This window comes from Toxorhynchites rutilus, chromosome 2, assembly GCF_029784135.1.
Source record: "Toxorhynchites rutilus septentrionalis strain SRP chromosome 2, ASM2978413v1, whole genome shotgun sequence".
NCBI classification, from domain to species: Eukaryota; Metazoa; Arthropoda; class Insecta; order Diptera; family Culicidae; genus Toxorhynchites; species Toxorhynchites rutilus.
The window spans coordinates 196272251-196285481 of NC_073745.1; the positions used below are offsets into that span (position 1 = coordinate 196272251).

The window sequence follows — 13231 nt, forward strand, 5'->3', positions numbered from 1 at the left end:
TGATCCAGCTGGGAATAGATTTGTGTTTTGGATCGTCTTGGATTTAATAGATAAAAGAATCTGTATCAAATTTTTGTGCGAGAAACAAAATTAAACAAAATTAACAGAATTCAGAAGTTGCGATACTTTTTTAATAGATCTCATATTTATATTCATAGAAAACTATATGAAGCTTGCATCCTACATTTCTGAATCATTGAGTTGATCGCGAGCAACATATAACTCATCATAACTGCTTTCATGGAAATGGGATGAGTAGATCATCTGAGGTCTCTAATTCTCTGATTGATCACGGCAAGTGACCCGTCTGTGTAATCTTCTCCCTCTTTGGGAAACGTGTATAAACAAATATCCAGATCACTTTTTATTTGATTACTACAACCTTTCATTTCACAAAAGAAAGATCAGACATTGAGTTCATCATAATGAAGATACTTCAAAATGTACATTTTGAGCATTATTGTTAAAAAACTTAATCACATACATTGAGACCCCTCTCCCCTCTCTAAGAGAGGCTGCCATATAAATTAAACACAAATTTCTACAGTACTCGGGAATTAATCAAGCAAATGAAACGAAATTAGGCATATGGAGGTTTTAGGGTGCAATAAATGTTTCTATGGTGGTTAGACTCTCCTGTCATAGAAACGAAACATACATTTCTGCATAATTCAAGAACTAATCAAGCAAACTGAACCAAATTTGGCATATGGAGGTTTTAGGGGGCAAAACATTTCTAAAGTGGTTCAACAATCCTCCCACTTTTCTGAGGGGGAGAGGGCTGTCTAGAAATGAAACACAAATTTCTGCATAATAGAATTAATCAAGCAAATGACACCAAATTTCGCATGTGGAGGTTTTAAGGTGCAATAAATGTTTTATGGTGGTTAGACACTCCATCCCCTCTCTAAGGGGATGTATATATATATATCTATATATATATATATATATATATATATATATATATATATATATATATATATATATACTAGCTGACCTGGCAAACTTCGTCCCGCACAAAATTTGTTTTTTGTTATCCCCCTTAGAGAGGATTGGATTTCTGTCTGTCTGTCTGATTTTTATGGACTCGGAAACTACTCAACCGATCGACATGAAAACTAATATGTAGGGGTTTTTGGGGGCGGGGAAGGATTCTTATTCGTATGATAGTTTGAGACCCCTCCCTCCTCTATAAGGGGTAGCTGCCATACAAATGAAACATAAATTTCTGCATCACTCGAAAATTAATCAAACAAATTAAACTATATTTGGCAGCCAAATTTGGCACGCGAAGGTTTTAGGAGACACGAAACGTTTCTATGGGGAATAGATACTCCTCTCCTCTCTCCAAAGGAGGGGAGACTTGCAATACAAATAAAGCATACATTTCTTCATAATTCAAGAACTAATCAAGCAAAAGGTACCAAATTTGGCATGTGAAAGTTTTAGGGGGCAAGAAACATTTCTAAAGTGGTTCAACACTTCTCCCAACTTTCTAAGGGGGGGGGGCGAGGCTTGATGGTTGTTGGCCGCCGTAGAAATGAAACACACATTTCTAAATTACTCGAGAGTTAATCAAGCAAATGAAACCAAATTAGGCATATGGATGTTTTAGGGTGCAATAAATGTTTCTATGGTAGTATTACACCCCACCCCCTTCTCTAAGTGGTGGTTGTCATACAAATGGAACACAAATTACTGCATTACTCGAGAATTAATCAAGCAAACGAAATCAAATTTGGCATGAGGAGGTTTTTGGGTGCAATGAAAGATTCTATGATGGTTAGGCACTCCACGCTCTCTATAAGAGGAGGTTTCCATACAAATGAAGCATACATTTCTGCATAATTAAAGAACTAATCAGGCAAATGAAACCAAATTAGGCATATGGATGTTTTAGGGTGCAATAAATGTTTCTATGGTGGTTTGACACTCCTTTTCTCTCTCTAAAGAAGGGGGGACCAACTTGAGAATTAATCAAACAAATGGAATCAAACCTAGTATATAGAGGTTTTAGGAATCGATAAACGAATAATAATAAATAAAAAATAGTTCAACACTTCTCCCACTCTCTAAATGGGATGCTATACAAATGAAACACAAACTTCTGCGAAACTAGAGAACTAATCAAGCAAATGAAGCCAAATATGGGATTTGTGGGTTTTTGGGTACGAGAAATGTTTCTATGATGGTATGACACCCCTTCCTTCTCTTGAAAGGAGAGGGGGTCCCATAAAAATAATGCACACATTTCAGCTGTCTTCATTATGTCATATTTTCTGTATCAAACATTTATTCCATGTAACGGAGAAACATGTTTTTTGCAAGTGGATGAATAATAATGTCGAGTTTTTTTAAAGTTAATTTTAAAGGGTAGATTAGAAGATCAATCAATGAACAGTTCTACGATTGGACCCATGAACGTGCGCTTAGTAAGAAAACGTGGATGTGATAACGAAAAATAAATTTTGGGCGGGACGAAGTTTGCTGGATCAGCTAGTATTTTATATTTCGTTTACTTCCACTAGCTGAATTAGCTCCTGTTTTAGTTTGAGGGATTTTTCATCAAAGAAATTTCTTCCGACTTGCAGTTCACGCGTTATTTAAAGCTTGCCATTTAAAATACATTCAAGGCGTGTTATTTAGCATAATCAATCTGAACTAAGCACTAAAAGAAATGAAACAAGTAATACATACGTTGAGATGGCAGACAGTTACACTGGGAACGCTAGTATCATTCAAGAAGAAGCTGAAGTTACACTATAATGTTTATAAACAACAATAGTCATTGTTTTTTTATTACGCATTCTCAAATACTTCATGTATAGCCTTCATACAATCAAAAACATATGACATGTTAATTCCAACATTACAATGAAGTGATCTTTTTGATTTTTGTCACAAATTATGAAAACCACAATTTCAAGTCATAAAAAATTTATTTGTACCCTGAATGCCGCGAGATGTATGGTCCACTTTGATGCTTTGACTGTTGTTGAAATGATGCATGTCCACATAATTGAATTAGTTTTCAAACACGAAATCTAGTTCACGAACGATTTAACGTGTGTCTGATAAGTAGACCAGATGGAAAAACTCTAAATCCTTTAAAAAATTAGCATCAATTTCACATGAATTACAATAAGTTCCTAATCCGTAGGTCATCTATAGTTCTCAGTCAGTTCAAATAACCCATTCGGAGTGGTTTCGACCAAGCTGAGCCGTGTTGTAGTGTATAACTCGTTCTACGCAGAGGATACTGCTCGTATAAGCTCTTCAAATCACTCATACTGCTTGTAAGCTACCTCTACTATTCATACGATCACTCCTCGTAAGTTCTTAATAGAGTTTTGATCTGGTGAACAAGCTGTCCAGTCCATAATCTGCAGCCCCTATTCATTAAGCCATACTATGACCTTCCGGATTTTATGAATTAATGCCAAATTACCTAATTATTACGGTATTTTTGATGCAAAAAAAGAAGTAAATAATTCTGAAGTACTTCATTGTACTTCTGACTGTACATTGGTGTTGATGCAAAGCTATCTGAACCAGGCCGTTTTGAAAATATTTTCCTCAAACCATCAAACTGCCGCCTGCAAAGTTACGAGTTGAAAAATTACATGACACGTTCCTAAAGTCCTTCCAGTATGGAGCAATTCTATTCAAGTTTGATTCCATTTTATCAGAGAAGTTCTCCTGAAATAGTGAAACCCATGGGATTAGCTTGCACATTAGTTTGTGGACCCGCAGCTTTGGAGACGAGAGTTTTATGGTTTTGCAAGAATTTTCTCAAAAAGGCCTGGTTTAGGTAGCTTACCATCAACACGAATGAACAGTCAGAAGTGCAAAGAAGTACTTCAGAATCATTTCCTGCTGTTTTTGCACCAAAAACACCGTGATAATTGGGTAATTTGGCATCAATTCAGAACATCCGGAAGGTCATGGCATGGTTCAATGTATATTCAGATTCTGGACTGGTCAGCTTGTTTATGAGATCAAAACCCTATCAAGAACCTCCGAGGAGTGATCGTTTGAATAGTAGATGTAGCTTACAAGCAGTATGAGTGATTTGAAGAGCTTAAACGAGCAGAAATTGATTTTTAGCTCATGTTTTGTCATCCCGATTTATGACATTAAATGAGATATAACATAACAGAAAATGTCATGACTCTCAAATACTGGTAAGTATTTGTATAATATACATGGTACAGCAATATAAGATTAATACGAGCGAGCGAAACAAAAGACAAATAAGCTTTCCGCATACTTTGCCAAATACATGGCCCAGACCGAGATAGATATTGTTCTCCTTCATGCCCTCCTTTTTTACTCTTAGAAAACACTTCCCAACTTCATTTTGTAATCAGGTGCAATATTATCACGTATTTGCTGAACAACTTCAGAAGCATTATAAGCCATGTGGATAGCGTGGTCGTGTAAAATAGCTTTGCATTCCAGCCGGCCTTGGCTCGATCCCAATTGACGTCAATTTTTTTTTGGCACAATCCCAAATGAAATGAGAAAAGAAAACAGAAAGAGATGTCTGCACGCATACACGCAAACCATTTTTAAGCTTTTAAAATGGCTCATTATTTGCGCATTTGACTCTCCTGCACACTAAATGGCATCATTTCTGCCAACGCTAGTTTGGGTGTATAGTTATGAAACACTGAATTTTTTTTAATGCTTCGCGCCTGAACACAGCAATAAAGTTCAAATGGCCAGTGTTGTAAATGAAGATAGTTGTTATATCCTACACTATATACTTCAACTCAACCGACTTCTTACATATCTGTGGAAACTCAGAAAAAAAAGAGTGGCTCTATAGTTGTGAAACGTAGTGTACATAAAACCCTAAAACAAGAAACAGCAAAAGAATGCTGATTAATGAGCGAAGGTAAAATCCATTATGGAACTTGTTCTCCCCTGCACAAAAACCACAACAAACTCTGGAAAGAATTTGATCTATTATCAATTACGGTACACGCCAAAGGAGCCGGCGGGTCACGGTATGCTTGCAGGGAAAGGTTGAGTCCCGAGTGCGGATTAATTTATGAACGCGCCCGAGTCGTAAATTTTCTCACAACACTTGCCGGTGTGTTCTGAATTCAGTTGTTCTTGTTACTCGAGAGTACCCTTTGCAATTTTTCTGTGAACTCGAACCCAAGCCATAACCATGAAATGTTTATTTCATTTTTGTTTCCCCGAAACATGGGATGTAACTTTGAGTATGTGTATGGCTATAATCGCCTTCTGAAATGTGTCACTTAGAATATTATTGTAAAAATCAATCTCAAATATCTGCAGAATTTATAATGACATATTAATTAACGAAACATCTTTACTTCCACTCTCTCAAACAGAATTCTAGTTGATTCTACTACCGATGAAAAGTGGTTTTTGTGTTAGAATATAAACTCTTTAAAATCTTGAATGATTCATTCCTACCAGGCACAACATGGATGATGTTTTCTCCCATACAGCGTCTCATTCGAAACACATCTGATGTTGACAGTCGAACTCCGGATCTGTGTGTTCCATTTCCAGGAGTACTTTTCGATTCCGTTAGCGATCACAAAACGTTTTCTCTTTTCATCCTTGGGATTTGTTTTTTTCTCCGATACATTGGAGTTGGCGAATCAATTTAATACGCTGCAGAAATTGCAATGTGCATAATGGAAGGGTTTCAATGGAGAGTAGAAGGAACAAACAATCCTGTGACTTTTCAATTGTTGAGTTCTCTGCATATACGGAGCATTGAATGACTTTCAGACATTGGTGCGCTTTCCTTTTCCTTCCATAGTCCGCATGTTTTTTTTTAATTCAACGGGAAAAAGCTTTTGTTTTGAACTGTCGCATCCCCTCGGGATTAGAAATAGTATACGGGTTCTAGACCAACAACCGATGCTTGGCAAAGTGCTCGTGTTGGGATCTACCGGGAACCGGGGAACGAGAACTGGAGGTTATATTTCTTTGTTGCAAACGTATACATATTCTCATTGTGATGAAATGAGTTTATGTACCGACACAATCAGAAGGCTCCCTTCGGTTATAATTATTATTTATTCAAAAAGGTGGTGGCACAGGGTTTGTATTTTCCTTCCAGAATCACTTTTCTATTTTTACTTAACACTTAAAGACACCAACATTTTAGTAGCAACGTGAACATTGCACAGTCTCAAAATTCATTATACACGACATAAAAACGGTAACTATTCTGTGTGTTTATTGTGTTCGATGACTAGAAGATACCATCATATCAGGGTGAGAATTCCTATGTCATCAACCTTCAATGACATCTTTGCGAGACAAGTTTATTTAAAAAAAAGCCGTTTTCCTCATTCTGAGAAAGCCTACCGCGTGAAAAGAAACTAATTGTCTCCCTAACTTCCGTCATAATGTTTCCGTAAATTATATATAAACGTTTTGTTCACCCATTTTTTCTCTCTCTTTCTTTTGCAGTCGTTAACCAGAAATATAACGTACAAGTACATGACGAATATGTCATGTCGGGGAATACTGCGGTCCTAAAATGTCAGGTAAGTGTCTACCTATTATCGTCCTAATTGTTCATCGTCCCACTTGTTGACATCGATTAATGTGTACTCAAAATGCACCAGATTTTCACGTGTTTGCAAGAAACCACGTTATGTGGCACGTCACGTGTGACAATCTTCCCCGGTATTTCCAACTAAAGTACGTTGCAAGGTGTTGGACGGCCAGTTTAATGGTCGTGTAAATGAATCTTACTAAATCTACAACTGACCCACTAATTCAACGTGAAAAGTACAGTTGGATAATGTTATAGAATCGATTCGTTCCCATAGGAACATTTGCCTATTAACATGTGTTGCGTACGCCCCTTACGCGACACTGCACCTACTATCGTATCGCAATAAATGGGAGACCTATTATTAGAAAACTATGTCTAACGGAGTGAAGTTGACAACATTGAAAAACGTCAACTAATAGGAAAGGAAAAAATACATTTCTAGATTATTCCGGAAGAAGTAGTGGAGTGAAAATCATTTGAATTTAAAATTTAGTGCATACAATTTGAATTTTACGAGCAAGAGATTTTATTGAAGATAAAACATCTCGACAATTTACTGAAGTATTATCATATGTAGGAAATTGAATTTGAATCCAAGTTGTTCCGAGAGACAGTTTGCGGACCTGATTGCGGAAATGATATAAATTAATTATTGAAATTCGGTAAAAAAGGGGAAAAGTAATTGAAATTAATACAAAAAGAAATATTGATTATAGAAAATTAATTCATACAGGCTTAGTAGAATATAGAACAGGAATACTCCCACGTAACCACGAAACGTAAGAAAAACAAATTATGTTTTATTAATACCTAATATCAATGGATTGTAAACACTTACAGGAAAATTTTACCGTACGATTTAAAAATAAACGTGTTTAAAATTCGGAGAACTGTTTATCCTCGTTGCTAGAGCAACAACATGCGTCACTTATTAATAATTAGTTTGATCTCTTATGTCAAATAACATGCATTGAATGTATTCTGAGTGGTAAGTATTGATACCTAGTTCGCTTGTTTCGATATCATCCGTCGGCCCGGATCTGAATTCTGTCCGTCTGTTCCTCGAATCCGTATGTCTGTTCCATTTCAAAGCTTACTTATCTGTACGTGACACCACAGCTGTCATCTATCTTCATCCTAGATCAAGGTGCTTTAAATAATCGGGTATATTCATTTCAAAGGTCAATATTGTTGATATACAAGGTACAATTTGTTATGGTATAGAACCCTACAGTAAGCTCTGGAAAACACGTTGTGTGTTAAGTCGGAAGGAATTTCTTTGCCGGAAAATTTCCCGCCCAGAACGGAAATCGAGCTCGAAATCCCGCCAGTTATGATGTCAGGAACTTCAAAGCCAGGGTTGCCAACTACAATTTTCAAAAATCAGGAAGAATGAAAAAGCAAGATATCCATGGATATTCAGATTACCAACGATCGAGGATCGCTCCAACGATCTTCGATGAAAAATATAGGGGTATCAATTGTGATAATATGTACTTTACTGATGGGTCCACTATAAATGAGTCCACAGGATTTGGAGTGTTCAACGAATTTTTTAGCACCTCACACAGTCTTCAGAATCCTTGCTCAGTGTATATTTCTGAATTGGCAGCGATACACTGGGCGCTGGACAGCGTCGCCTCACGACCTGTTGAACACTATTACATTGTAACGGATAGTCTTAGCTCTGTCGAAGCTATCCGTTCAGTGAGGCCGGAAAAGCACTCGCCGTACTTCCTTGAGAGAATACGAGAAATTTTGAGTGCTTTATCCAGACGCTGCTATGTCATTACCTTTGTCTGGGTCCCTTCACATTGCTCAATTCTGGGTAATGAGAGGGCTGACTCATTAGCAAAGGTAGGTGCAATTGAAGGCAATATTTATCAGCGTCAAATCGCCTTCAATGAATTTTATTCTTTAGTCCGCAAAAATACCATAGTTAACTGGCAACGCAAATGGAACGAAGATGAATTGGGCCGGTGGCTTCACTCGATTATCCCTAAGGTTAGCCTCAAACCATGGTTCAAAAGTCTGGACTTGAGTCGGGACTTTATTCGCACCTTCTCCCGACTCATGTCCAATCACTGTTCGTTAGACGCGCTACTCTTTCGTTTCAATTTGGCCGGCTGCAATATCTGCGTTTGTGGCCGAGGTTACCACGACATCGAACACGTTGTTTGGTCGTGTGAGGTGTATCTTGTTGCCAGATCGAATTTTGAGAACTCCCTTCGGGCTAGAGGAAGGCAGCCCAATGTGCCGGTGAGAGATGTGTTGGCTCGGTTAGACCTTGATTACATGTCCCAAATATATGTTTTCCTTAAATCTATCGATGTTCGTGTGTGATTATCCTTATATCCTTATACCCTCCATTTCTTCCTTTGTGAGTAATTGGTCCGCTTGCTATAAACAGGAGAATGAAATGTAAATTCACAACAGATGTACGAATAGATTTAAGAATTGAGTGTGTGTGATTATCAACATTGTAATAATTTCCTTATGCCCCTTCCTTTTCCTGAGAAAAATATGTCACCCTTTTAATCTCGAGTCCACCGCGAGTAATCGGTTTCCCACATTACTACCATAGATTTAAGAAAATTGTTCATATATATAGTTTTAAAAATATATTTATGATTTAACTCCTTTAAACTTATGTAACTGAGCCTGTAAAAATAAACGAATTTATATAAAAAAAAAAGAATAATGAAAATAAAAATCAGGAAAAAAATCAGGATAGCTCGTATTGGGATGTCGAGGAATTTCGTGCCGATTTTTGGGTTAGTAAAAGCATCATTTTTGTAGACAGACATAAGGCGAACACTTCATGTTTAACCTTTTCACTACAAAAGGCGTATATATACGCTTGGGTGCCAATGGATATATGGGGAAAAATCGACCCTAAAATTTCGAAAAGTTACCCTATACATAATATTTACCACCTCGAAAAAACACCCTATGTCAAATATCAGCTCAATCGGACTTAAGAGATGAGTGGCGCAAATAGGTCAATGTTTGAGTTTTTTGAAAATCGAAAAATCACCCAAGGGGGGAGTAAAGAAAAACGGGGTTTTGGAAAAAAAATTTTGATGCCAAATGTCTTAAAATTGCATGAAACGTCGAGATCTAGTATCATCTCGAAAAAAAATTGATCACATATCGACACTCTGGGACTTAGTTTTAGGACTTTTAAGTGCTAATAAAAATAATTATCTCGATTTTTCATTCGGAACTTGTTGCGAAATGTTTATTTGCACGATAATATACCCTATGCAAAATATTAGCTCATTCGAATACTCATTCAACAATCAGACGTTAAAATTTGAGTTTTTTGAAAACCGAAAAATCACCTGAAATCGGGGTTTTCAAAAAAAAATTTGATGCCAAATGTCTTGAAATTGCATGACGCATCGAGATTTACAGTTATCTAAAAAAAATTGTTAAAAATCGACTTTTCAGAGGAAAAAACGACCAAGCGCCAAAAAAAAATTTTTTTACAAAATTTTTCGAGAAAAGAGGAAATCTCGACGAGTAATGAAGTTTTAGGACATTTTGCACTAACAAATTTTCTTGAGAATCCCGATTTGGTGATCTTTCGTTTTTCAAAAAAAAAAAAAACTCAAACTTTTACGTCTGTGACACTAATAAATGATATTCGAATGAGCTAATATTTTGCAAAGGGTATATTATCGTGCAAATCAACATTTCGCAGCAGTTTCGAATGAAAAATCGAGATAACTATTTTTATTGGTACCATACGTTTCGTTTCGTATTCTGAAAAAAAGTCCCAGAGTGTCGATTTTTGACAATTTTTTTTAATGTCTTCGAGAACATATGTTTCATCGTCCATTATGGTGCATGAACATTTTTGCAAAAACTGGGTGTAGAGTACCTTAGCACCTTTTTCACTTTGTACGCCTTCAGTCCATGTCTCTGCTTCACTTTTTGTACATTTCATTTTGATTTTCCAACTATTCGAGCCACATTTCTAACTGAAAGGTTGGGATGTTTCTCAATAATGGCAACCACCTTTCGGTCCATCTGTCGGGAGCATACTTTTCGATTTGTTCCGCTTCAAACCTTCCGATTAAGCGCTGGTCAAACAATTTGCACACACTAAACACGGTACTTTTCGGCAGTTTTAGCTTTTTGGCGAGATCGCGTATCGACAGTGTTGGTTTTTGCTGCCGTTCGCGCAAAATATATTTGAAATATTTCATTGATTAGTGAAATATTTCATAAACTACACTGAAAGAAAAGTGCCCGAAAATCAACGTGGACAGGCTTTAGTCACTGGTCTGGCGCAACACAACTGACATGCGCATAACGCGCGTACTTGCTGATGGATTTCTCCGAGACTGGGCCGCAGTGAAAGGTTTAAATGTAAATATACTGAACTTTGATGTTATAAATTTTTGAATAATGGAAACTCTGACATTCTTTGAGTTATAGGCTTCATTTTAACATCATTTATAGGTATCGATATAGCCTATAATTTATAATATTGAGCATTTGCAAAAAACAGTCTGTCGGAACCAGTATTAGAATGTTTGCTTTAGCAAATTCCGTAAAAAACAAGTATCGTTAATTTTTCAGTTTTTGTAGTTGTTTTAAGTATTTTGCTTGCAGTTTGATGTTAAGTGCTAGAAAAGGTAAGAATATACTATAAATGGTTAAAAAAGAAGATGCAGAAATATTCGTTAAAACTACTATTCGAGTAGTGTTCGGAATTTGATTCAAGTTTCGACGCATGATCCCAATTCCGAACGGAAGATTTTTGAACACACTATTTTCAGGCAAATACATTTTCTCAAATTGTAGTACAAGGACAATCCAATTCTGGAGCATCAATATAAAAAGACTATTTGTTAACTAATTTGTGTGAACTTTTTCCTTGCAAAACGTAGGTCGCAGGTGCAAATCAACGAGAGTAAGGATGTTTCTCTTAGCCATGTTTTCAACTGAAACCACAATAACAAAACCGAGTTCCTGCAGTAACAGGTCGTACTCGATTATATACTGACTCGATTATATACAATATTCGGCTCTATTATATACAGTTTAGAAAAAGTTTTATATTTCAAATATGACTTATTTTAAGAGAATCATAAGTACTATTATAAGTACAATGGTGTGAAAATCGCGATTATTAAAGATTAATCTAATTGACGGCTCACCAGGAATTTTTTTAAATGATATTTATTTATTTATTTATTTATTTGTTTATTTATTTATTTATTTATAATACCAACAGGCCTTTACATATATGCTGCAGAATTAGAAAATATTGGAGTTAGATGTCGAAGAACGAACTATAGAGCGTTTAGAGAATTCTTGAATGTCATTGTCTGATGGGAACTGCTATACACGCATTACATGCCAAACCTATATAGTGTTTCTCAAAATTTTCATGAAAATTGGTAGTTTTGTTTCTCATCGCAAAATATTAATTATTTTTTAAGTATTTTTTCATCTTTCATAAGGGTGCCCATTTTCACTTTAGGGTGGTCGGAAAAAAAATTTCCCCTTTTTCCAGAAATGACTTTTTCATAACATTCATAACATTTGAACTGGTGGACCGATTCAGATGATCTACATATCTACATATTAGCTAGCCAATCAGAAAAATTACGGTCTTAATCATCGGTCTTAAATTTCTTGCAAGCGAGCTTTCTCTTCAGGTCTGCGAGCAGAAAATAGCCGCTGGGGCCAGACCTTGAGAATACGTGGTTGCGGAAGCAATTCGAAGCCCAATTCCTGCAATTTTTTTTTATTGATTTGTGATTTTTCCATTTTATTCACAATAGCAAAAGTTGCTTCCCTCTAAATGCTGTAACCCACGAACAAATCGACCGATTGCTGTCAAATTTTGACACGTATCCATTGAAAGATGGTGCTTTGTGATAGTCAAGTAGATTTTTGTAAGAAGCGTCATCTAGACGTCAATCGTTAACTTTTCAGCCGATCTGTTATCAAGGTTTCAACAAAAATGGAAGAGGGTCGGGTCAGCGGCCGACTGGTTTGGCGTGAAATTGCTCTATACGAAAATATAACTACTTTTGCAGGAAAATTTATCAAATCTGACAAGTTCTTCGGTTGTGAAAAGCTGAAAATGAACAAAGACGAATTATATCCAAGTTTGACAACCTCCGTCATATGTTAGTGAATGGTATGGAATTATATTGATTCAACTGACATTGTTTTTTTGAAAAATTTAGTAAAACAATGCTATTTAATAATTTATTAATTGTGGACGGTGAAAAAAGTAAAAAAAAATACTGTCTTCTCAGTAAGTTTATTTGCTCGTATTCGAATTTATTTACAAAATATTCAATAACACATTACTAGCAACGAACATCGTCAACCAATATTGGTAGGGGTGATAATGATGGGATGGGTAATAATCCACAAGGCGCTAAAGCACCACTGCTAGCGGACACTTGTGGCGTCAGCTTCCGTTCAATATGGTCAGAGGTGATGGCAAATTTGGTTGACACACACACACGAGGCATGCTGTATAATGTTGATTTCAACAGTCAAGTACTGTGGTATAGTCCCGTATCTTCTTATTGATCGAACGATTTGCGACAGGAAATGATGCAATATTGTGGTACCCAGGCAGCGAATTGCGTTACACTGGTCAGTTCATCATTCTGGACGTGGACACGAATGCGCTGCCGA

The 13231-nt window shown here is 36.4% G+C and overlaps 1 protein-coding gene across 7 annotated transcripts in view; it reads left to right on the forward strand.

Annotated features, from left to right (window-relative positions):
• Window positions 1-13231, forward strand: part of LOC129770824 (cell adhesion molecule Dscam2) — a 388958-nt gene that overhangs the window by 308307 nt on the left and 67420 nt on the right. For all 7 annotated transcript variants that reach the window (XM_055773919.1, XM_055773924.1, XM_055773923.1 and 4 more), the window contains exon 6: window positions 6466-6542. In XM_055773919.1, coding sequence (XP_055629894.1) covers window positions 6466-6542 — 77 coding nt within the window. The remainder of the gene's footprint in view (window positions 1-6465; window positions 6543-13231) is intronic.